The sequence below is a fragment of the Myiozetetes cayanensis genome, unplaced genomic scaffold, assembly GCF_022539395.1.
Source record: "Myiozetetes cayanensis isolate MyiCay16 unplaced genomic scaffold, myiCay2020 scf6-25, whole genome shotgun sequence".
NCBI lineage: Eukaryota > Metazoa > Chordata > Aves > Passeriformes > Tyrannidae > Myiozetetes > Myiozetetes cayanensis.
Genome location: NW_026087853.1, coordinates 62,090,877 through 62,113,848, shown reverse-complemented (window position 1 = coordinate 62,113,848; position 22,972 = coordinate 62,090,877). Strand labels below are relative to the sequence as shown.

The 22,972-nt window shown below is 52.4% G+C and overlaps 1 protein-coding gene across 4 annotated transcripts in view; it reads right to left on the bottom strand.

The window, feature by feature from the left end:
• Window positions 1–847: 847 nt before the first annotated feature.
• Window positions 848–22,972, bottom strand: part of LRFN5 (leucine rich repeat and fibronectin type III domain containing 5) — a 36,551-nt gene continuing 14,426 nt past the window's right edge. For 3 of the 4 annotated variants that reach the window (XM_050335718.1, XM_050335719.1, XM_050335720.1), the window contains exons 2-3: window positions 9,208–10,615; window positions 6,823–8,228 (exon numbers count right to left, since the gene is read on the bottom strand). In XM_050335718.1, coding sequence (XP_050191675.1) covers window positions 7,298–8,228; window positions 9,208–10,595 — 2,319 coding nt within the window. In that variant the 5' untranslated portion in view covers window positions 10,596–10,615 and the 3' untranslated portion in view covers window positions 6,823–7,297. Of the gene's footprint in view, window positions 1,250–6,822; window positions 8,229–9,207; window positions 10,616–22,972 lie in introns of those variants that run through there. The other variant, XM_050335721.1, reaches the window with a different exon arrangement.

Here is a 22,972-nt window from a genome sequence, read left to right as displayed (position 1 = left end):
GGGGCCAGGGGAGCCCCATCCACACAGCCCCAGCTCCTGGCACAGCCCCTGGGAGGCCAGTCCAGCCAACAAGACACACTCTGTGTAGCTGTGATCTGTTTTCCTAAAGTTGTGTTAAGCCTGGCTGATTCACTGTGGTTCTGAGAAGCTCTAATTACATCTGTGAGCCAGACGGGATGCTGACAAGGGAGAAGAGAAAAAGCAAAAAACCAAAACCTCCCTTGGTCTTGTTTGAGGAGTAGGACGAGACAAGGAGCGTGCCAGGCTAGCAGCGCAGCCTGAGGGGCTGGGGCAGTGTGAGAGAGGACAGTCCCACGTCAGTCCCCAGCTGTCCCCCTATCCCAGACTGTACCCTTAGGGCTGACATTGCATCAGAGCTCCTGGCACACTGGCTTGGTGCTTTGCCTGTTCCCTGGCACTCCTGGCACATGGTGCTGGAGCAGCCTGTGGTGTCATCACCCAGCACAGCCCAGGCTCCCCACCTGGTGCAGAGGAGGAGGATTCTGTGGAGCAGCACCTGGTGCCCCAGGGCTTTCCCCCAGGGGCAGATGGGGCTCCCTCTCCACCCAAAGCCTGTGCCATCGCCCAGCAGCAAGGGGCAACGCTGGGGACCTCTCCTGCAGCTTCCGTGCCCAACCAGATGGTCATCCTGGGCCAGTGGCACCAGTGGCCATGAGCTGGGGCTGGGGCAGGGCACAGCTCACTGCTCCTACTCACACAGGGACACCCCACCATCGCCCGCTGCAGTGCCCAGCCCGACCCCATCCAGCACTGCCAGGTGCACAGACCCCTCTCTGGATCAACCAACCTGCCAGGCACAACCCCCCGGATCAACCAACATGCCCACGCCTTTGTAGTAAAACATTTATTGTTCAGGTGATAGAAGCTACCGTGTTTACAGCTTGTGACCTCACCACTGGCAACATGGAACATGACCTGGGACTGCAGCTGTTGCCACCAGATTTTTCATCAGAATTTTTAGTTATAAAAAGCTTGGACACCAGAAAAAAAGGTAATTTAAAGTGGAGATGGGCAACCTGTGAGGGGGGAAGACAGTTTTATCGAGGCAGCCAACCTCAACGTGGCCTTGGCTGCAGCTTCAAGTAAAGGTTTCGGTGGGGTGGGTATGGTGCGACACGTCAATCCTTGGAGAGTTGGAACCGGATTGTTTTCTGCCGAGTAAGAACGTCGGTGGCAACGTTTTCAGGGAGTGGAGAAGGGCTGGTGTCCTGCGGAGAGGCCCCGGCTTCTGCGCAAAGAGACAGAACAGACACAGTGAGGGGACGAGGAGCAGACCAGCCCTTCCTGCGGCCGAAGCCGTGTTGAGGTGGGACCACGCTGACAGTCCCGGGAGCTGCTGTTGGGCAACCCAGTCACAGCACCCACCGACAGCCCTGGGAGCTGCCACAGGGCCAGTCTGGACATGGCACCACCAATGGTCCCAGGACATGCTGCATGGCCAGCCCTGGAGCAGCAGCAGAAGAGCCTGCCCTCGGCCCCAGCACCCACTGTGTTGGTGCCACCAGCACCACAGGGGCCAGGGCACGGCAGTGGAGTGTGGTCACTAATGGGAGACTGGGCTAAAGGGAGTCAGGGCTAATGGGAGAAGGAGCTAACGGGACACTGAGCTGATGGGAGACAGGGATAATGGTACCAGGGTCCCCAGCCCCGGCTCAGCCAACAGCTTCGACACCAGCAAGAGGTGCTGGCACAGCACTGCTGCTGCTGCTGCAGTGAAAACAGGGAAAATCCAACTAAGGAAACAACCCACAATCCCCCTGGCAGAACCAGCAAAGCTCATTGTTCCAGAACCGGAGACTTCTCCAGTTTCTAGATTTGCTCCTGCTCTTGCCGAGGCCAAGGCTTTGCCCCCGGCAGGGACCCTGACTCTGCACAGTGCCAGGGGTTCCCACAGAGCTGAGGATGCTGGAGCGGAGCAGAGGGTGGGTACAGACACAGCATTTGCCTTCCCGAGGTTTGCATGCACGAGGAAAGGTCACTGCAGTGAGGACATGCCTTGTGTCACTGTCCCGCCCCGAGCCCCCACATCAACCCACAGCACGGGGACAGCCCTCGGGGCAGCTGTGCCACCACCTCGCCTGGTCCCACCGCGCCGGCCTCTCCTGCCACCCCGGCACGGCTCCACTTACCTCGGGAGTGCAGAGCTGCCGCTGCCACGTGCAAATACAAACCAGGCACCACGGTTAAACTCATCCTTGATTTGCTGCGGGTGACAGCCCCCAGACTACGGACTGGCCACGGGGAACCTGGGCTCAGGTCGGGTAGAGGTCCCTGCATGCCCACCAAGGGGCCTGGGCCCCCCACCCCAACTGGTTCTCTGCATTCCCTCTCCCAAAGGGAATTTCCCCTGGAGAGGAGATGGCACAGCTTGGCAGGTGCCTCCAGAGCAGCAAACTGGTAGTGCAGGAGGAAAACCAGCTCAGACTAAGCTGAGCACCAGCCTGGGCTCATCTTCCAGATTCCTGACTTGAATGCTTAAGAAGTTGTGCTTGAAATGACCTGAGGTGACACAGCACCACAAAACCAGGAGCTTATTCTGTCCATTTTCATATGGACACAGTTCCCAACGTGGGGTCTGCAGCCAGCCATGTGCTACATTTGCTCTTTTTCTTTTGAGTTTCCTTCCTTCTCAGCAAAGCTCCCCTCTCCAGCAGCAGCCTTCATACCAGCTCTTGTGAATAAAACCCTTGTATGAAAAGTCCACAGTCACCAAGACCGGTAAGCTTCACCGTTTGCTGGGCTTATGTTCCTGATGCAGGATGTAGGTGCTGTAATGGGCACCACAGCCACCCCATGCACCGGCACTCCTGTCCCATGGGGTCTGTGCTGCTGTGATAGCCAGACCCCAACCATACTCCAGATCCCAGCCTCATTCCAGATCCCAGCCACACTCCAGACCCCAGCCACACTCCAGATCCCAGCCTCATTCCAGGTCCCAGCCACACTCCAGACTCCAGTCACACTCCAGACCCCAACCACTCTCCAGACATTAGCAACACTCCAGACCTCAGCCACTCTCCAGAGCAGCGACAGTCAGCACACGCATGGCTGTTCCTGTTCAGAGCTGATTTTCCTGGCACTCAGTGCTGTGTACCTGCCCACAGCTGGCACTGCTGCCGTGCAGGTGACGTGCTGCCAGCCGGAGCCCTTAGTGGTGCCTGGTGGCTCCTGGAACAATTCAGCTGCCACGGGGGGTGCAGCACCGCAGAGCCACTGGCAGAGGACTCGGCACTTGGCCTGTGGGGAGCCCTGTCTGGGACAAGGGGCCATGGTGGGTGACTGACCCAGCACCGGCCAACCTGGCAGCACCAGCTCTGCCCCAGGCCCAGCTCCCTGACACACAGCCAGGTACACAGGGACACACTTGCAAAGGGGAAAGAGGGGATCCGTATTTTCTGTAAAGACCCTATGGACTGGCCACAGTTTGCTGCTTTTAAACCAGAACTCTGACCAACAATAAAATTACTGCCAGGGGAAGACACCATGCAACTGTGTGGCTGCTGTTAGTGCAGCTTTAGGAGAGCGATGGTGCACCCCGGGTGGGCAGCAGCACCCTGGAACACGATGGTGAACGTTCCTGAGCAGTGGCAGGGCAGAGGTGTGGCCACTCTGTGAGTGGTACCGCTCAGGCTCTGGTACCGCTGAAACTCCAGTACTGCTGAGGCTCCAGTATCATCACCAAGGCTCTGGTTCCCCTCAGTTGCTGGGAAGAGAAGCAGTCATTGTAGCAGCTGTGGCTGTTACTCCTGGTTGGAGCCATTCCTGGGAAAGCAGTGTGTGCCCCTCTCTGTGCCGGGTGCCTGCCGTGGCTCTGGGCACAGTCTTGCAATGGCAAGGAAAGGGCTCTGCTGCACCTTCTCGAGGGCACACGCAGCTGCACAGGACTGTCACCTGTCATGGCTCAGTGTCACTCCACTGGCCTGGGATGCTCCCAGAGCAGTACCCAGCAGGGCTGTCGTGGTCCCCAGGAGGCAGGAGCATCCCTGTGCTCCTGGCATCAGACCTCCAGCCTCCAGCAGCTCTGCCACCAGTAGGGATGAGACCAAATCGTGCCAGTGCCCTGGCAGGAGCCCTTGGGCAGATGGCATTTACTGGCAGTGCCGGGCCCTTCCCAACCAGAGTGACGGGTTCCCAGGAGATGTGTCCTTTCTTCCAGGTATGGGGCACATGGCTGCGCTTCCCAGCTCCCCCTCCTTGTCTGCAGGGCTGTGTGGGCATGAGGATGGCTGGCAAACACAGGGGGACACGCTGCAGAAATAAAGCCACATTGGCACCAGAACGGAGCAGCACCATGTATTGATGGTAAGGACACACCTGGGCACAGCAGGAAAGCAGCAGGGAAACAACAGACACAACACAACACCCTGCTTCTCCATCCAGGCATGGCTGCACCAGCCTCTAACACAGCACCACCTCCAGAGAAGGCCTGGGCCCAGGTGTGTGTTTCAGACATTTCAGTAAGAGAAAACAACTTTCTGAAGCAGTTGCTCCTCCTTCAGTGCTTGTGAATAAAGACCCTCTTACCGGTCAAACCTCGGACAATCTATATCCGAGCAGGAGCACATGGAGCCGAGCCACGGGTGGCACCATGGGCTCATGTCCCTGCAGACCTCTCTGCAGCTGGGGGTGACACGGGGGCCACAGTACATCACACCTCCCATCCCCCTGATACCCCAAACTGCCCAATGTGTTCACACCCATCACCTCCAATGGTGAGGAGTTATTCCAATTTGGAGGAGATGACCGATGTTATTCTGATCCAGGAGCATCTCAGCACTTTTTCTGCCTCATACTCTTGGCAAACTCTGTTTTTTCTGAACACAAAGGACAGAGAATGTCCTCTTCCACGAGTGCTTCCCACACTTTGAATCAAACCTGAATAAAACACTATGTCCCACTGCACAGTTACTCCAGTGGGAACAGCAAATTTTGTTCCTGAGGCATTCCCAAGGGATGCTCCTCTCAGCCAGGGAGAGAAATTGGCACCAGAGGAACCCACAGCTGCCCAGGTCTCCGTTCCTGCACTATCAGCAGAGAATTAATTTGAACACAGGGCCATATGGTCCCTCTGCGCTGCTGACGCAGAGGCACCGTGGACAGAACATCAGCTGCAGTGCTTAGAAAATGATTCCTCTGAGTAAAAAATTAAAAATATAAAAATAAACTTCCCTAAACCACAAGAAGCCATTAATATTTTAGCACTTTCACAAAACATCAGACACAATTAGGTCCAACTTTAGACAACATATAAAGCATTTTCATTTGATGTTTTTAAAAAGCACAATTAAATCCAATCCCTCAGCAGAAAACCTGTGATGCTCTCCCTGTGCCCCAGCACGGGGGGAAGGTGCCTCTGCAGCCCCTCACCAGGGCTTAGACCTTCATGTTTGTTCCACGCTGGGCAAAGCCTTAAACATCGTTTTGCCCATTCCTGGACACACCAACCCTGTCCTTGGCAGCACCTTATTTCACAGCTCCTTTCTGTGCATGCAGCCCTCAAGGAGCATGTGCGCTGCCAGAGCAATCTAAGGAGGGATTTATTATAATATTTTTTAACTTTCCCAGCAGGAAGTGGGTTTTCTCATTCTGAGGCTTCGTTTCCTATTTGGTCTCTGCATTTCCCAAGGGAAGCAAAAAGGGTTTCTAAAAAAAAAACAAGCCTCTTTTTTTTGTGTTCGCTACACAACTCTCATCTAGACTTTGTTCTTCTATGATGGGTAATAAAATCAATCAGAGCAATCCACGATGACCAAGAACACCATCCCCGCACTGCAGAGTCCCAGAGACAGGGGCAGGGATACCAGGGGACATTCCCCTTACAACTGCCAGGGGCCAGCTGTACCCTGGGTAGAGCCAGGCTGTCCTCAGGCACCTGATCTGGGTTATGTTGCCCCCAAGAACAAGCATACAGGGTGTAAAATGTAACTATTCTCTACTTCAATGGCTGCAAAGCCCATCTCAAACCTGTTATTTGGCATCTGAGAATGCACAATGCACTAATGTTCAGAGTTAAGCTGTCGCTAATTTGAACATGATGACCATATGAGTTCAATTAATATTAACTGCAGGCTTCCCTTTGCAGAGCACAGCAGCACATGCGGGGCTGCCACCCACCCAGCGTGGGCTTTGCACCTGCTGTCCCCCATTGCCGCATGTCCTGTCCCTACAGAGCGGCCCAAAATCACTCCAGCCCACGGGCTCCACAACCAACAGCAGGTTAAAGGTGAGACCGCCATCTTTAAGTCCCCTGACTGTGCTCAGCGACTGAAGAGAATTGGAACAAAACATAAAGTTTACAGCAAATATGCCCAAAAGTCTTGGACAGCAGGAGATGACCATCATCATCCCGATCAACCACCACTGAGGCGCTGAACAGCCACATGCCTTCCTGCTGCAGCCCTGCCTGCGCCCCTGGCCCCACTCACTGCCCTGCCCGGCTCTGCCCCACACCCCGAGGAGCCCCAGCCCCGGCTCCAAAGGCTGCAGGATGGGGCCGATGCCTGTGCCGTGGGGTGTGGGCGCTCAGGGACTGCAGGTCGGGCACCCTTCTGGGGAGATCCAGAGGGGCCCTGCTGCTCCACCTGGACCCCTCACCCTGGCACCCTCCTTGTCCTCGTCCCGGCCCCGCGGTGGGACCCGGCCCGGCTCCGGCGGGGCAGTCACCGCGAGGCTGGCTGGGGTACCGAGTGAATATTTTATTTTACACAACATAACAACACAGCGTTGTTGCTCCTGTACAGCATCTGCCTAAAAACAAAGGCAACACCATTGTCACGGAAAAGAAATGTACAGTCTGACCAGTTTAAAAAATATCATTTTACTGATTGATCCAGAAGTGGTTATTTGTTAGCTGGAGGAAATTGCATTTCCTTTATAAAAGGCTTTTTCTGTGAAAACTCTCTCTTTTGTTTTCTGCTACTGCAGAACCAGGAAGCCAGTCCTAGAGCAGGGAAGGCACTGGTGCTGTTTCGTGCTTTTTTTCACCCCTTAATCTTTTTTTTCCTTTTTTTTTTCTTTTTTTTTTTTTTTAATCTCTGAATGTTGCCTTCGATTTTGATATTAAATAAAACCAAACAAAAACTAAATAAACCCCTGTGTGCACTGGGTGGCTTATACAGAACCCCACATGAACAAGCCATTAATCAGCGAGATAGCAGTGGCCTTCCAAATCCAATTCCCCTGGAGACGGAGTTTCACACAACGTTTGGTGTTTTGTTTTTCAATCAAATAAAATTAAAAAAAAAAAAAAAAAAAGAAAAAGAAAAAAAAAAGCAGGTCACACAGTGCTTTCCAATATCCACTCAGAACTGGAGAAAGTTGCTTTTCCGCTATCGGCACCGGCACTGTCTGCCTGGACTAGCATCCCGTTCATGGACAAGCTCCGTTTGGAGCGCAGTCCGCCGGCGCCGGCGCCGCAGGGCTCCAGCAGCTCCCCGCCCAGCGAGCGCCGGCGCTTGGCCCGGGATGTGTCGGCCGGCAGAGTGAGGAACTTACTTGGCTTTGATTGTGCTCTTTTGTACGTGGGGGCCGCGGGGGCCGCGGCGGGGGCGCGGCTCGGCAACTGCAGGGCCGTGGAGTTATTTCTGTTCGAGTTCTGGGGCTCGGTGCTGCTGCCAGCCTCGCCCTGCGGCTCGGGGACGGGCTTTGGCCCCGACTTTCGCTTCTGCTTCTGCGAGAGGGAAGTGCTGGAAGTCCAGGCGGGAGGCAAAGCGGAGGTAGTGGTGGCCGAGTCCTGGCTGGAGCCGGTATCCGGTGACTGCATCGTGCCATCGCTGGCAGCCTTGCAGCACTGGATGCCCTCCTCGTGCCCCACAGCCTGCTTGGACATGGACTGCGACAGCACCCCGCTGCAGCCCTGGATCTGAGCCCCATTTGTCTGCGAGTACACATTGCTGACCTTGGTGGCCTTTTGCTGCCCGTTGTTGTTGCACACCTTGTAGCGGATCATGAGGATGATGATGAACACGAGCACCGAAGCCACGATGATCCCACCAATGATGATAATCATGGTCCCACCCAGGAACTGGGACTGCATGAAGTGGCAACGCACGTAATCCTGCTCGGTGGTGAACTGTGTGCAGCCCACGACCCTGGTGGCCGTCAGCGAGGTGATCCCGTCGTCGTAGATGGCCAGGACGCACAGGTCATACATCGTCCCCGCGGCCAGATTGTTGACCAGGAAGGTTTTGCTTGTGGGAGGTATCATTCTGAGGGAGAAGGAAACCAGTGTGAATGACCCTGGTAGACACACAGGCACCTCCTGACATGCTAAGCACCATGGCTTGGCTGTCCCACCTCTGCCACAGCCCCCACAGGGCTGATCACCATCCCCCAGCAGCTGCTGCCTGGTGTTTGATGTGGCACAGTCACCACCAAGCTCCCTGGCACAGCTTGGCATGGCAGAGCCTCCCATTAGAGCAATCACATCAAAAGCAGAATCACAGAATCACAGGCTGGTTTGGGTCAAAGGGGACATTTAAAGGTCACCCAGTCCCATCCCCTGCCATGGGCAGGGACAACTTCCACTGTCCCAGGTTGCTCCAAGCCCCATCCAACCTGGCCTTGGACACTTCCAGGGATGCAGGAGCAGCCACAGCTTCTCTGGGCAACCTGTGCCAGGGCCTGCCCACCCTCCCAGCCAAGAATTTCTTCCCAATATCTGATCTGTATCTACCCTCTTCCAGTTGAAAGGGAGCACGTCTTATCATATTAATGGGACAAAGAAATTCATAGAAGAAATGACCAAACAAAGCGTGTTGAAGGGTGTGATGGCCACAGCCGGCAGCACCGAGCTCCCCTGCACTTCCCCAGCACAGACACTGCCAGAAAGCACCACAAGGAACACAGTCACAGACATTGTCCTCCCTGTGCTTCCAGAAAGCCAAGCACATAAAGATCCATTTAATCCATCTACATTCACAACCCCTCTCAGATCAGTTCAGAGGATTAGAGGTCCGTTTGGATTATCTAAAAATAACGCCGTTCAAGGTAATTTCCCCATCTGTGAGCAGAAAATGGCATGAGTCCTTCCCAAGGCTCTCACCATGAGTTGCCAGGGGCAGGGCTCTGCTCGGCCAGCACAGCACAGCAAGGGAACTCTGGCGGATGACCTGCCGAGGCCAGGGGCCCCATGGCAGCACTGAGCACCCTGCACGGCCCTGCACGGCCAGGCTGGGGCCGCCTTACCTGTAAACAAGGGAGTCATCGTAAGTACCATTGTACTGGATTTGGAACATACGTATTCCAGGTATATTCCTCTGAAAATTGAACTTCAGCAGAGCAGTGGAGGATGTTGCTTCTGCAACAACCACCTTCTTATCCTGGCTGACTTTAGTATCCCCATTGCTACTGCTTGCATTGGAGCCCGACTTAGTGGACGTGGAGATATCCGAGGAGCCCGGGTCAGGTTCATGGATGTGGTTTGTGCTGTTCAGCAAGTGGGGGAGTTTGATGATGTGCAGGTCCACCGTCTGCGTGGCCTCCCCTGCTGGGTTGGAAGCAATGCAGGTGAAGGAGCCTGTGTCCTTCACCGTCGTGATGAGGATGTCGAGCGTCCCGTTGTCATACACCACGGACCTGGTGGCATTGGAAATCAGTTTGCCCTCAGGCGAAATCCAATGGATGGCTGGCTCGGGGTCACCCCGGGCCTTGCAGCGCAGGGCTGCCCGCTGCCCCTCCAGCACCCGCAGCTCGTGGGTGTGCCGGGTGATGAGTGGGGGCTCACAGAGGAATTCCTCCTCAGGGATTGACCAGAAGTACCGGCCAGACAGGAGTGTGGGAGAGGCACAGGTCTCCAGGTCGTCCTCCCTGGAAAGGCGCCTCAGCCACAAAAGCTCACAGTTGCAATGCAAGGGATTCCCACCGAAGCTCAGCGCAAATGTCGAGGGGCTGATAATTCCTGAGGTTGCCAGCACCTGAGCACGCTGGAAGAGCGGGTCAGGAGGAAGCTTCTGCAGTTTGTTAGACGTGACGTCCAGCCTGGTCATCTTGTGGAGGTGGGAGAAGGTCCCCTTAGGAATATGGTCAATCATGTTGTGGTCTAGACTGAGAGTGTGCAAACTGACCATCTTCTCCACGGCATCCCAGGGGATGGTTTCCAGATTGTTGTAAGACAAATCCAATTCCTCAAGAGCTAAAACATCATCAAAAGCTGTGGAAGAAATTAAAGTCAGCTGGTTGTTGTTCAGTATCAAGTGGTGGAGATTGGAGAGCCCGCTGAACATGTCATTAGTGATCTTAGTCAAGCGGTTGCTGTTCAAATGCAGAGCCCGCAAATTGCGCAGGTCAGCAAATGCGTGAGGTGTGATAAAACTGATTGTATTCCGGGACAGCGTCAGGTCCACCAGGCTGGTCATGTTGGCAAAGTCTTTCCTTTTAATGTTTGTAACAAAGTTGTCTGCCAGCCGCAGCTCCACAGTCCTCCTGTCGATGTTGGGAGGAACAAACAAGAGCCCTTTCTTGGCACAGAGGGTGGCAAGGTTCGGAGACAGGATCTGACAGACGCAGCGCTTGGGGCAGATCTGAGCTCGCACTGCTATGCCGATGAACAGCAGAAACAAAAGCAGTTTTTCCATTGTAGATCAGGTTCAAGAGCCTGCAAGGGAGAGCAAATGGCAGTTACTGGCTGTGAGACAGGCATAGGACATAATAAAAAAGCCAAGAGAGTCGGTGGTTAAACCATGAAGGTTCAGGTAGCAGCGCACCCCTCTCACTGCGTTACCTGGTTCTTTGTCATTCCCCTGTCCTGACAGAGGATCGCCTGCACCGCCTGACAGAGGACAGCTGAGAGGCATGTTTGCAAACACACAGATACACACCAAGACACTCGCATACAAGGGACAAAATGACTGGGAAGCCACTAGTGGCACTGCACATGCGGCTTCTCAGGCCCCCCCTGCTAGAGTGCACAGTGCACCTCTGTATCCCAACAGATCCTCTGATCTCCTCGGATGCAGATCCTTGGCCATAATGACAAATGTCCAGGTGTGGAAAACGAGAGGTGGCTCATGTGTGCTTCATTTGCTAAGCTGAAAGTCCCAGTTGCCTTGAAATCACTGCAGCTCCATGGGTTTACAGCTGTCTCCACTGAACGTTTAAGCTCTTAATGCTATTTTCAGAATAAACTCAGAAGGAGCTAATTTTATGTCATTCAAACCCCAAAAATGCAAATAAACCAAAAAAAATATATAAAACAAAACCCAAGAATAGCCCCCACAACAGGGATCTAAATAAAAATGGATCGTGGGCTAATTTTAGTGGATCACAGTTCTCCGGCTGCCGCTGCTCCCCCCGGAAAGCCCGGCGGCTCAATTATCCTTATCGCTTACAGCGCCAGCCCCGGCTCCTCGCGGTGTGTGGGAACAGGGCCGACAGCAGCAGTGCCCACGCCAGCTCACTGAGATCATCCATCAGTGACTACGCCAAAGCATGGCGCGGGTAGGCGGGAGGGCCAGGGGATGCTCCTTTGTGGAGCAGGTGGGAGCATCACAGAGGTCCCGTGGAGAAGCACCCACGTGTCTGAGAGGGAATGTGCCATCATGAGCAGCATAGCTCAGAGGGGCTTCACACTGGGAATGAACACTCAGCTCCCTTCGGGACCAGCACAATTACACGTGTTCAGATCAGATTACTCAGACCCATTATCATCCCAGAGATGCATTAATGAAGCTCAGCTAAAATACAGTTTCACAGCCAGCCAGGAGCAGGACTCTTAAATCGTCATCGATATTTAAAGCCATTTAACGTCAGAACAACAAGTACTGCTACTGGTGTCCATCCATAACCCATCTGTGGTGACAGGCAAGCCAAGGAGGCAACAAAAAGGATGAGTGAAAATACCAGCCTAAACCCTGCTTTTCAGCACTATTAATGTATTTTTTCCTGATACTTCTGAGGACTGTAGGTATTCAGGACTACTGGCTCCAGCTCTCTAGTCCACATTGGAAAAATAAAGGATTATGTTACCGTGGTCCTCAGCAGAGTCTGCTGCAGTGGGCAATGCTGGGAGCTGCTCCCATAACCAGTATAACCATCACCATTCCTGCTGCCATTAGCTGTGGCAGAAAACCGTGTCCCAGCAGCATAAAGGTATGTTCTGTGGACTCAGTTTCATGCTAGCACTGCAGGTGCTGGGGTGGCTCTTCAGGTGACAAGGACCTGGAGGAGATGGCAATGCTGAGCAGTGCAGGAAATCTCCTGGTGCAGCCCCCAAACCCCAGTGGTGTCACCCGCTGGCCACCTCCTGACCTGGCAGCTGCAGTGACAGCCAGAGGCTGCCACCTGCCCTCTAATCTACATCTGGCACATACCAGATTGGAAGGGGCTCAGCGGCTCAGGGCATCTGCAGCATGGCCACCAGGGTCCCCAGACAGCCTTGGCTGGGGACACTGCACTCATTTAGATTTGCTAATTTAATGCTGCTAATTTAGATTTGTGGTTGTGATTAAAGTCACGTGCCTGGACTCAGCCAAGTCCACTTGAAGAACTACACAAGACTAACACAAGATTAAACCAAAATCAGCATGTTTACAAGGTTGGAAATACCATTACAAGACAAAACAACTTAAACCATAGCTGGAATGACAAGGTTACAGTGAGGTTACCCACCAGCAGAGGTGGGATTTTTGGATTTTAGGAGAGTTTTTGATACTTTCTCTGTCAGTATCCTCTGGACAAATGCTCAGCACATGGCCAGAGCTGGATGTAACACCAGGCTCCAGGTCAGGATCAAAGGTCTGCAGGAAATGGGACAATACTGGCCAGTGGCCAGTCACTAGCACTGTCCCCCAAGACTCCAGCTTAGGTACAGTCCTCTGCAGTGCCTCCATCAGTAACCTGGACAGGGAGGTGAGTGCACCCCACGTACACCTGCCAATGACACTGAATTAGGAGGAGTGGTTCCCTCGGGGGGCACATGTTGCTTATGGAGAAGCCCTGGTGGATCAGAGTGCTGGACAGCCACCAGCCCTGACTGCGATTCTCCACCTGGATGCCTCAGCTGACAGGAAACAGCAAAGCCACAGCTGGATCTACAAAACGAAGATGGTGCCCTGGGCTGCACAGGGATGGAGACAGGATCCTGTCCAGTCTGGACATTACCCCTCACCACAGCGGCAGCACAAACACTTCACCTCCTCACTGAAAGCACACAGAGAATTTCCTCCCAGGGTGGTAAGTACAGCACAGTCTTATGGCTATGCCCCACCACTGAGATATCCCAGAAAACAACAGGAACTGCAGGACCTGGTGGCTTAGAAGAACAGCCATTGAAAAGCACATCTGTTGCAAGTCAGCTGGGCCGCGTGGCCCCTCCTCTCCAGCACACCTTGTCCCCCCCACAGGTAACTCGCAGGGGCAGCAGCGCTGACATGGCTTATAGCTTGTTGCAGAAAACATCTTTTTCAATAATCAAATCACAATCTGATTCTCATTAACTGCTTAAAAGATTTTTAAAAGAGGAAAAGAAAGTGTATTCATATATAAAACAAATGCCAGTTTCCTAGGAAAGTGGGCATCGCTCATTTACTGAGCAGATACAAAACGGAGTGTTTTGCTGAATTGGGAACAAAGTACCTGGGAAAACAAACACTCAGATCAAAGAAACTCAACATGGAGGAGCCCTGCTGGCCACCCAGTGCTGCCCTGGCCAGGACCACCTGCCAGGACCACAGCCACCTTGTTCTCCACCTGCAACCCTTGCTGTAGGACTGGACAGGTGAATCCCTGGGGATGCCACTGGGAAATCCTATACTCTTGGCTTTGTTAAAGGGCTTTGGACAGGCACAAGCACAGCTGTACCCCTCAGACCTCTGGGAATCTTAAAAGCAGGAGCCATGAGAGACCCAGGCCCAGAACAAGGGCCAGGGGCAGCACTGCCAGCTCATGTGGGAATGCTGCCTCTCCTGGCATAATGTGTGTTTGTTCTTCAAAATCTCTGTTTCTGATTTTTGTGGGTTTCCGCTGTCTTCTGCACAACAAAGAGCACCAGCTCCTTCCCTTGCAATTAAGAACATGTCCATAAAGCTCAGAAATTGAGGAGAAAAATAGGGTAATTATCCTTTCTTTACTTTTTAAGCACTTTATTTTAGAATTGTTTCACATTGTCTGGAGCAGACAACACTCAACAATGTCAAGTCCTTAGAACAGTGAAAGCAACACAGGGTCCCTGCAGTGCACATGGGTGTGCTTGCAGCAGGAGCAGGGACACGGGTACGTCCTAGGGACTCCCCCCTCACTTCTGTTGACACAGTTCCCTGTGTCCTGCATTTCCACAGGAGTGCTGCAGCCTTCCCAGGAGGTGTGGACAGGATCAGGATCCTTGTGCTCCCAACACTCACCACCCTGGCCAGGAAACCCCCTTGGCTCCAGCACCACTTGCTGCCAGCTCGTGGCTGTGCTCACCTGGGACAGGGACACTGGTGTGAGCACAGTCAGTGCAATAGGAGCATGGGATTTCCAGGGATTTCATTTCTTTCCCTTTCCATTCTGCTCCCTGTCATACCCCACGCTGTCTCTCTCACACAGGTGTCCCAGCACACCCATATATCCCAGTGTTCCACTCCGAACACTCAGTGAGCAGCACCACCAGCACCACTGCCTGCTATGCACTGACAGTGGCAGGCAAAGTGGTAGCACGCTCCCAGCACGCCTCCTGCACACTTCCAGCACACTTCCTGCACACTTCCAGCACACTTCCTGCTCACTTCCAGCCCGCTCCCTGCACAGCTGCTGTTGGTGTGGCCCCGAGCCCACGGGCACACGCGACAGCTCCGCACACGGCTGTCCTGCTCCTGCCACCCCAGCTGAACCGGGCACACCTGCCATGCCCTGAAATAAAGGCTGAGCCAGTTGGAGCAGAAGGGGGGCTCCCACACGACACACGGGGCTGCAGAGGAGGTAGCTCATCAGGCTTTGGTGCCACAGACAGGAGCCCAGAATGGTCCATGGGGTGAGTCAGGGCGGCAGCGTGGAGCACCACGCAGCTCTGGAAGGTACTAATGGCTGTGCCGTGAGGAAACGGCACTGGGTGATCCTGTGGCCCCTGGCACGATGAGATGGGGGCACGTCCTGCTGTTCCACCAGGGATAGGGGAGTGGGACACTGAACCCAGTACAAGCCAGAGTGGCTCCTGAGAAACACCCTGTGATAAAAACACACATGGAGAGATGGTCTCCTGTTTCTAAGGGACAACTCCACACTCCTATCTCACCCACTGTCAAACCCAGCAAGCTCTGTCTTACCTGTGTAACTACACTGGGATCTGCAGGCCCAGCCAAGAGCCTGTTTGGGTTCTTTTCACTGTATCCTCCTGCTCCCTGTGACAGACAGTCTATATAGAGCTTTCTAGCTCCTGAGGAGTCACTGTACCAAATGCTGCACAGATATGCCAAACACTGACAGCAGCATCAGGATCAGGCGTGCAACTTCCAAACGGGAGCAGGCCTAAGTGAATAATTGTTTAAACAAAGCAGCTTTTAGCTTATCAAAACATTTTTACTGAATTGGAGTATTGTGGCATTTTAAAAACTGTTTTTGCAACACCAAAACACAACACAAATATGAAGAGATTTGCTTTGCCACTCCTCTGTTGCCCCTGCTCCACAGCCATGCTCCAACAGCAGCGCTCCACGTGCTGTTGAGCCACATCATGAGGAAATCCAGGACTTCACTATTATTGTCAAACACCCACCGGTACTCAGAGAGTGCCAGCTGCCAGGGCTGCCTTTGGGAGGTAGGGAGCGGTGGGGCAGGAAGGGCAGCAGCTGCTCCAGGGTCCAGCAAGGCCAAACTACATCACATTCCCCAGTGGGCACTGGAAGTGGGACAGGGGCGAAGGGGGACCCAGGTACAAACACAACCTGCCCACCAAATACACACAGTTTAATAGGGGAAAATCAGAAGCACAGGAAACAGCACTATGGAAGGGGAATCAGCAGCAGGAGGCATCAGGGCAAAACTGGGGGCTTACCCATAAACAGATCTCCAAGCCTGAACAGTTCGTATGTTTTATCAAGCACCACAAAAATAACTCATTTCTTCAACAGTCTCTCTTCTGCACAGCCCACCAAATTAAATGAAAAGCAAACTAACAGTGATTTACTCCAGATGGACATTTATTATCTGCGTAATAATATCATGAATTGTCACAGCATTAACTGAGGCCAATTCTTTTCTTAGTCATTGTACTCTTAGATAAACATATAGTAAATTAAACAATCTAAAACCAGACGGGCATTTATTAGGGTTGTCTCTACACTTGCCTGAACATCACTTGGAGATGTGAGTCATAAAACATAAGCTGGATTTTAAATTCTAAAGTTTAATTTAATGACAAGTAGTACCAGGTACAAACTGAAGATCCCTCTCACGGAAGAACACCTTTTTAGTATTTAGGTCTGGCCTGTTAACTGGTAAAACAAACAGATGTGGCCAAATTAGCTACTGAGATGATCTAAGATGTGCCATGTCTACAGCAGCCCTGACACTTCAAAGACAAACCCGGGGAATCTCAAGGAGATGAAACATTTCCATCACAATAACGGGTGACGTGCGCCGGCAGGATACATGTAATAAAGGAAGGACAACAAGAGATGAAATGGAAATTTGTTTTGCAGAAGCCAAGAATAGAACATGATTTATATGCACTTATTTTAATTTATTTCAGGCTGAATGCAATTTATCTAAACTCATCAAAAATTAATAGGCCATACAGAAAGAAGTAGTAATAAATCCAAACTTGGGGCACACAGAGAGTACATCTCTTCTCAGTCGCTATTAGCACTTCACTATCTAATTAATCCACTGCGTTATATCTTGCCTGGAAACCCAGGCATTCCTGCTTGGTGGGATGGGCACTGATCACACAACCCCCAGCACAGCGGTGGCACCGCCCTGGCACAGCCCCGTGTGCCACATATGATTAAGGAGACCAACACGGAGACAGTGACCACTCCAGAGAGGGCACCCCAGCAGGACCCACTGCCCTGGGATGGGCTCCAAAGCTGCTCCAGCTCCCCAGAGTGCCACAGCTGGAGTACCACGTGCCCCTGGGAAGGAGTTCCCCAAGGGAAGGCACAAGGCAATGATGCTCCAGCAGATGAACCCCCAGCAGAGGCTCTCACCCACCCCAGAGTAAATTCCAAGCACTTCCAGGAGAGGTGAAACACCTGGGATATAGGAGCACCTCACAACTCAGCCAACACCTGAAAAACCCCGTGACAGCCACATATGGCAGCATCACCACATACAGCTTGTGCCCAACCCCCGTGGCACCAAGGGCAGGGACAGAGCAGGGCTAGGGGCAGTGCCAGGCCAGCCCCCAGCCTCAGCCCCAGCTTGGCTGCCATGTGCTATGGGGCAGCTGGGGCAGGACAGGCAGCACGCCGCCCGTCCCAGCCCCTGCTCAGTGTGACCCCGGGGATGGGGAGCGGTGCTGCCTCCCCTCAGCCAAAAGTAGGGAAAAAATAAAGGTTGATTCAGTCCCCAGCAAAGAACAAGCACAGAGCAGAACCTTCCCTGCCTCTCCTCGTGTCAGTCCACAGTGTCTGTGCCAGAGGGGCTCCAGAACCTCAGTGCAGGTGGCTGGTATCCAGGGGTTGGCAAGGGCACAGGGCTCTGGGCAGTCCCTCCAGCTGCCCACGGGAACTCAGAGGAGAGCTTGGCCACGGAGCCAGGCTGGAACAGCTGCTCGATACGTGGACATGGAGCCCATTGACCCAGTGGACCCTGGTCTGTATTTAAATCCAAAAGAAATCAATGGGCACTCTAAAAGGAGTATTTTCCTTTACCAAGGATGACAGTTTCAGTGAAATACTGGGACTCATATTTTTTAAAACTTCAGATACATCTGTCAGGGTTGGGCAATTTTGCCTAAAAGAGAAACTTTCGATGTGCCATAAGGGAGAAACTATTTTTGCAATCTTCCCTTTGGCTCAAAATCTGCTGCTGGGATTTTTCAGGAGGCAGCACTCCACACACTAGAAAAAAATGACGACTCTAAAATACATATTTATGGTTTCCTGATACAGGGAATAAGAACAGAAGAAAGTAACGATAAGCTGCAGGAAGTGTTAGAGAACTCTGGCAGCAGGACGGACAGCAAACTGGGACCAGCAGTGGAGTTGAGGGAAGACAGGAGTGAAAGGAAGTGTTGCTGTACTCCAGGCACTGCCCCGGAGCTGCTGGAAAGGCACAGCACAGGAGAGCCCAGGAGTGCTCAGGCACAGGAGTTCTTGGCCACAGGGATGCTCATCTGCAGGGATGCTCCAGCACAGGGATGCTCAGACATGGGGATACACAGCCACAGGGGTGCTCAAGTGGGTCCTACAGTGGTCCCCAGGCCTGGCACCATGCACCATCTCCAGCTCACAGACTGAAATGACTGACAGCTGCTGTTGGGAACCCCATCCTGGCAGGACCTGGTGTGTCACTCCCTTGGGTGACACAGTGTAACTCACTGCACCTCTGCTGGGTTCCAGACTCAGGGAGTTGACCCTCCCAAAGAAAGTGAAAAGCAAGTTTGCAGAGGATAGGAGATAAGATGCAGCAGAAAGTCACGAGGCCAATCTCTGTCGCACAATTGGGAAATTACACTGAGCCTGCGCTATCAGCTCCCATCAGCTCCTCCGTAATCAACGCCTGGCTGCTTAAAGGCAATACAGTAATGATGCCAAAGGACTTAAAAACCTGTTTTGGAGATGATATGAGGTCCTTGGGTACAAGGAAACATGTAAGGAAAGCTGTGTTGGGTGGGATGGAGACAGGAGAACCTCAGAAGCCTCTGAAAGGCACAGCCTGGCTCTGGAATAAGGATCGGTGAGCCGAGATCGGGACACACGGGAGCATTGAACCGGCCTCACCAAACCAAACACTGAACCAAACTCATGGTTAGGGACTGGGTGTTTGCTGGGTCAGTACCTGCCATGTTCCATCACACAGTCACACCCCACAGCGGTCCCACTGGGACTTCCCAGGCTGGGGACACTGGAGGCTGATGGGAGTGGCAGCTGTCAGAGGCTGCAGGGTTGCCGTGGGACCAGCGTCCAGCATCAGCATCCATCACATGGACCCTGATGGCATCAGCCAAACCACTGCCAATCCATCCAGTATGCCAGGACAGGGTGGGAGAGGGGCTGAGCACGGCTGTGCCATCCTGGCACTGAATCCCAACAGGAGCAGGAAGGACAGGAGACCTCACTGCTCTCCATGGCCAGGTCTGCGGGAAGAGCCTGTGGTGGCAATGATGGCAGGAAAGTGGGAGGAGAGCAGACCCAGCAGGAGAGGGATCTCTCCCAGGATGAGCTGACAAAAAAATTCCCCCCAGACCCAATCATATTTAATTTTTCTATCAATTTTCATTAGCCTTTTCCCATGACTCTGGTTCGTCCACAGCATTGCAGGATTTGTTAAAAATAAACCATTACTGTCTCAGGGAGCTCCTTGGCCAATTATTTTAATACTCCTGGGTACCAGTTATCCAGCTCTGCCACTTTTAAACTGCCTTACTTAAACTGTCACTTTTTAACCTTTTTCTTAGCTCCTGTAGCAATAGAAAATAGCTGCCATGAGCTTGCATTTTGCTGCTCCTTTGCAAAGGGCAAACAAAAATAATCACAGAAAACTTCTGCATCACCCCCATGTATTCCCTGCTTTGCCTTGTGAGGTCCAGCCCTATGACAGGCTTCTCTCTTTATCTCAAATGCAATTCCCCTCCTGCAGCTGGAATCTGACCCAAGGATATTGAACATTTCAATTTAAAAAATTTCCCCCAATATCAGAAAACAGATATTCAAGGATAAAAAAAAAGAACTTCAGTGTGATGAAGTGGTTTTGGTGAGTGGGACAAAAAACTAACACTATTGGACACAAGGAAGAATTTCTTTACTGAAAGAGTGGTCAGACATTGGAAGGGGCTGCCCAGGGAGGTTTGGAGTCCCCACCCCTGGAGGTGTCCAAGGCAGGCCTGGCCGTGGCACTCAGTGCTCTGGGCTGGGGACAAGGTGGGCATCGGGCACAGAGGGATCCATGGACTGGGAGGGCTTTTCCAGCCTCAGGGATTTTGGGATTCTGTGGTCTGACAGAAACATGGCAAGACAGGGGGCTCCAGCACCCCAAAAGCCCTCCAGCCCCAGTACCAATGGCTCCCCAGCAGCTGCTCTGGACTTGCAGCTTTAAAAGTCTCTGCTGGAACAAGTGCCTCATTACTTCATTTGTTAATTGGCCACTTCTCCATCCCCTGTCGCCTCGCATTAACAAGCCCCACTGTCAGCGCCACTCGGGCAGTACCCACACTGGTGTCTGCTGGTCATTAAGCTCAGAGCTCTGGCTAACAAGCACAGCCTGGAGCCGAGCGGGGCTATTCCCTTAATGAACCGCAGCTCGGGACTCAGACCCTGCATTAGCGGAGATGGCATCGCTGACACCAGGAGAAGCTGAACAGTGACTGACTGCGACCTCACCCACCTCTGAGTCACTGCTCTGAACAGTTTGTGAACGTGATGACCAGAGATGGTGTGAACTGCTTGGGGAAGGGCTGACAAAGCTGTGCTACGTCCTTTCCTTTGCTTCCAAAACACAGATCAAACACCTTGTAGGACAGAAAAAAATAATATAAGCAAATGAAACGGGTTTTCCTTCAGCTGGATAAGATCAAAACTACTTTACACAGATTTTTGGAAAAAGAGAAGATATCCTTAGCAGCTTTCAAACCTTCCAGACCAGAGGAATTATTCTGAAAGGTCATTTCCCTTCTCCTCTACATCTCAGTGCATGGAGCAGATAACATCAGATCTGCCACGTGCAATCCCATCAGTTTGCAGGATTTATATCTCCCTCTTCTATGCCAGAAAATTTAATGGGTCTCTTGGTCCTAATGTTCTTAACTCAGCAAAGAGTCTGAGCATTTCAGATAAGAGACATACTTAAGGCTTTGGCAAAGAAGTTTAGATTTTAATTGCTGCTTCAAAAATTGATCAGCCTTGCTGTTGTGGCAAGATTTCCATGTTCCATGGAATTTGAGAAACAGATGCCAGTGGACGGACACTCACACCCTAAATGCAGCCATGTCAGGCTGAGGCAGATCCTGCCTCGAGGTCCCAGCAATGCTGAGCAAGGGTATGCAACAGCTCAGCTGTGGCCAGCCGTGGCCAGCTGTGCAGCAGCTGACAAGGACCATGTCAGGCTCTGCCATTACACTGCACCCTGCAGCTGCACTGTGGGAGTCTCCAGCTCACATCCCCAGTTGTGGCTTGGAAAAGCCAGAGATCTTTGGGAGATCCTGATGACCTTTTCCCACATTGTCCCAGACCTGGGACCAGCACAGCAGGAAGGCAGGAGCCCCAGCACAGACCCTTTCAGCTCATGGTGACCACAGCACAGCCGCTTTCTGCTGCATCCCCTCCCTGTGTGAGCCTTCCCCAGTCACCACAATTTTCAGAGGAAAATGAAGTTCAGGTGGATCCTAAGTGTTCCCACAGCCTGTCCCCCACTACTCCCCCACACTTGCTCCCCAAGGAGTTCCCCTGCTTGGGGTGCCAGGGCTGTGCCAGCGGCCAGGCTGTGATCTGCAGCTTGGGCATGTTTTAAACTTACTTATTTTCCACTGAATACATTTTGGTATAATTCTCTCTTATCTTAATTAATATCAGGAAAATTACGCCATCCCCCTCTCACAAAAGGAGGCAGAGCAGCATTGTGCAGGGAAATGCTTGTAGAAACAATAAACCTCAAACTCTTACCTCAGGTAAATTAGTGTGACTTTACTGCAGCTAATTGAGTTATCCTCAAATTATGTGCAGAAAAAAGCAGGGACTTTGCTCTGCCCACAGTGTCCTTGTTAAAAATGCATCACTGCTCCTCATCCCTCAGCTCAACAGCACTGGAACGTGTGTCTGTGTGACGTGTCCCTGCCACATCCCACCCACCAATCTCAGCAGGTCTGGCAGGAAGGGGCTGAACAGGAGGGAAAGGGGACACAGGGGAGAGCCCCGAGCTCCAGAAGGCAGGACGAGGCCCCAGGTGCCACCAGCACAGGGAGCAGCACATGGAGCAGCACACAGACACCATTCCCAGTGACTCCAGGTCTCCCACAACCACTTCTGCTGTTCTCACACTCCTTGGATTTTCACAGGGAGGTGAAAGAAAGAGAGAGAAAAACCCAGAGATGATGACGGGGGATGTCACCGGGAGTTTTCTAACTTTTGTTTCACTCTGAACAGATCAGGAATCCCTTTTTGTCCATAATTACTCCTGGGGAGCCTGAACACGCCGGAGCGCCGCGATTCAGCAGCCCGGCGCTGTCCACAGCAGCGTCCCTTGTGCCAGTGGGATGCCTGGCTCAGCCCAGCGCCACACTAAACACCCACCCCGGGCAGGCCACGCAGGAACTTGGCCTAAACGTAAGGAAAAGTCATCAAATGGGAAACGTTTTGAGTGGAGCTTTTTGTGTTCCAAAAAATGGCATTTTTTAGCAGAGAAGCTTAAATAGAAAACTTCCAAGGTATTTCCTGACACAGAGGGAGCTGCCCCTCGGTTTCACCTGCAGAAAATGTCCAGTGGCTCTAAAACATGGATCTAGTGGCCCCAGGGATGGGGACAGGGAAGGGGCAGGTGCTGGTGCAGTGCAAGGGGACACTGGAGCAGGTCCCAGTGCCAGACAAGACCACACCCATTTGCCAATATTTCAACTGTTGTTGCTCGTTGATTTTTAAAGTTTTTTTGCTGGTTTTTTTTCATTTTTTGTTTTCCTATAATACTAAAGCAAGCAACAGAAAAGCAAAAGTATCACATCCTTCAATCTTCACTGGAGGCTCCAAGATACACAACTACTTTCTACTGCACTTAATTTCTGCTGAAAAGAATTGATGCCAATTGAATTTCTTTTAATAAAAAAAGCCTTTTGCTGAAAATAAAATTTTATTTTAAGGAATACAAAACTTTTTCTAAAGTATTTTCA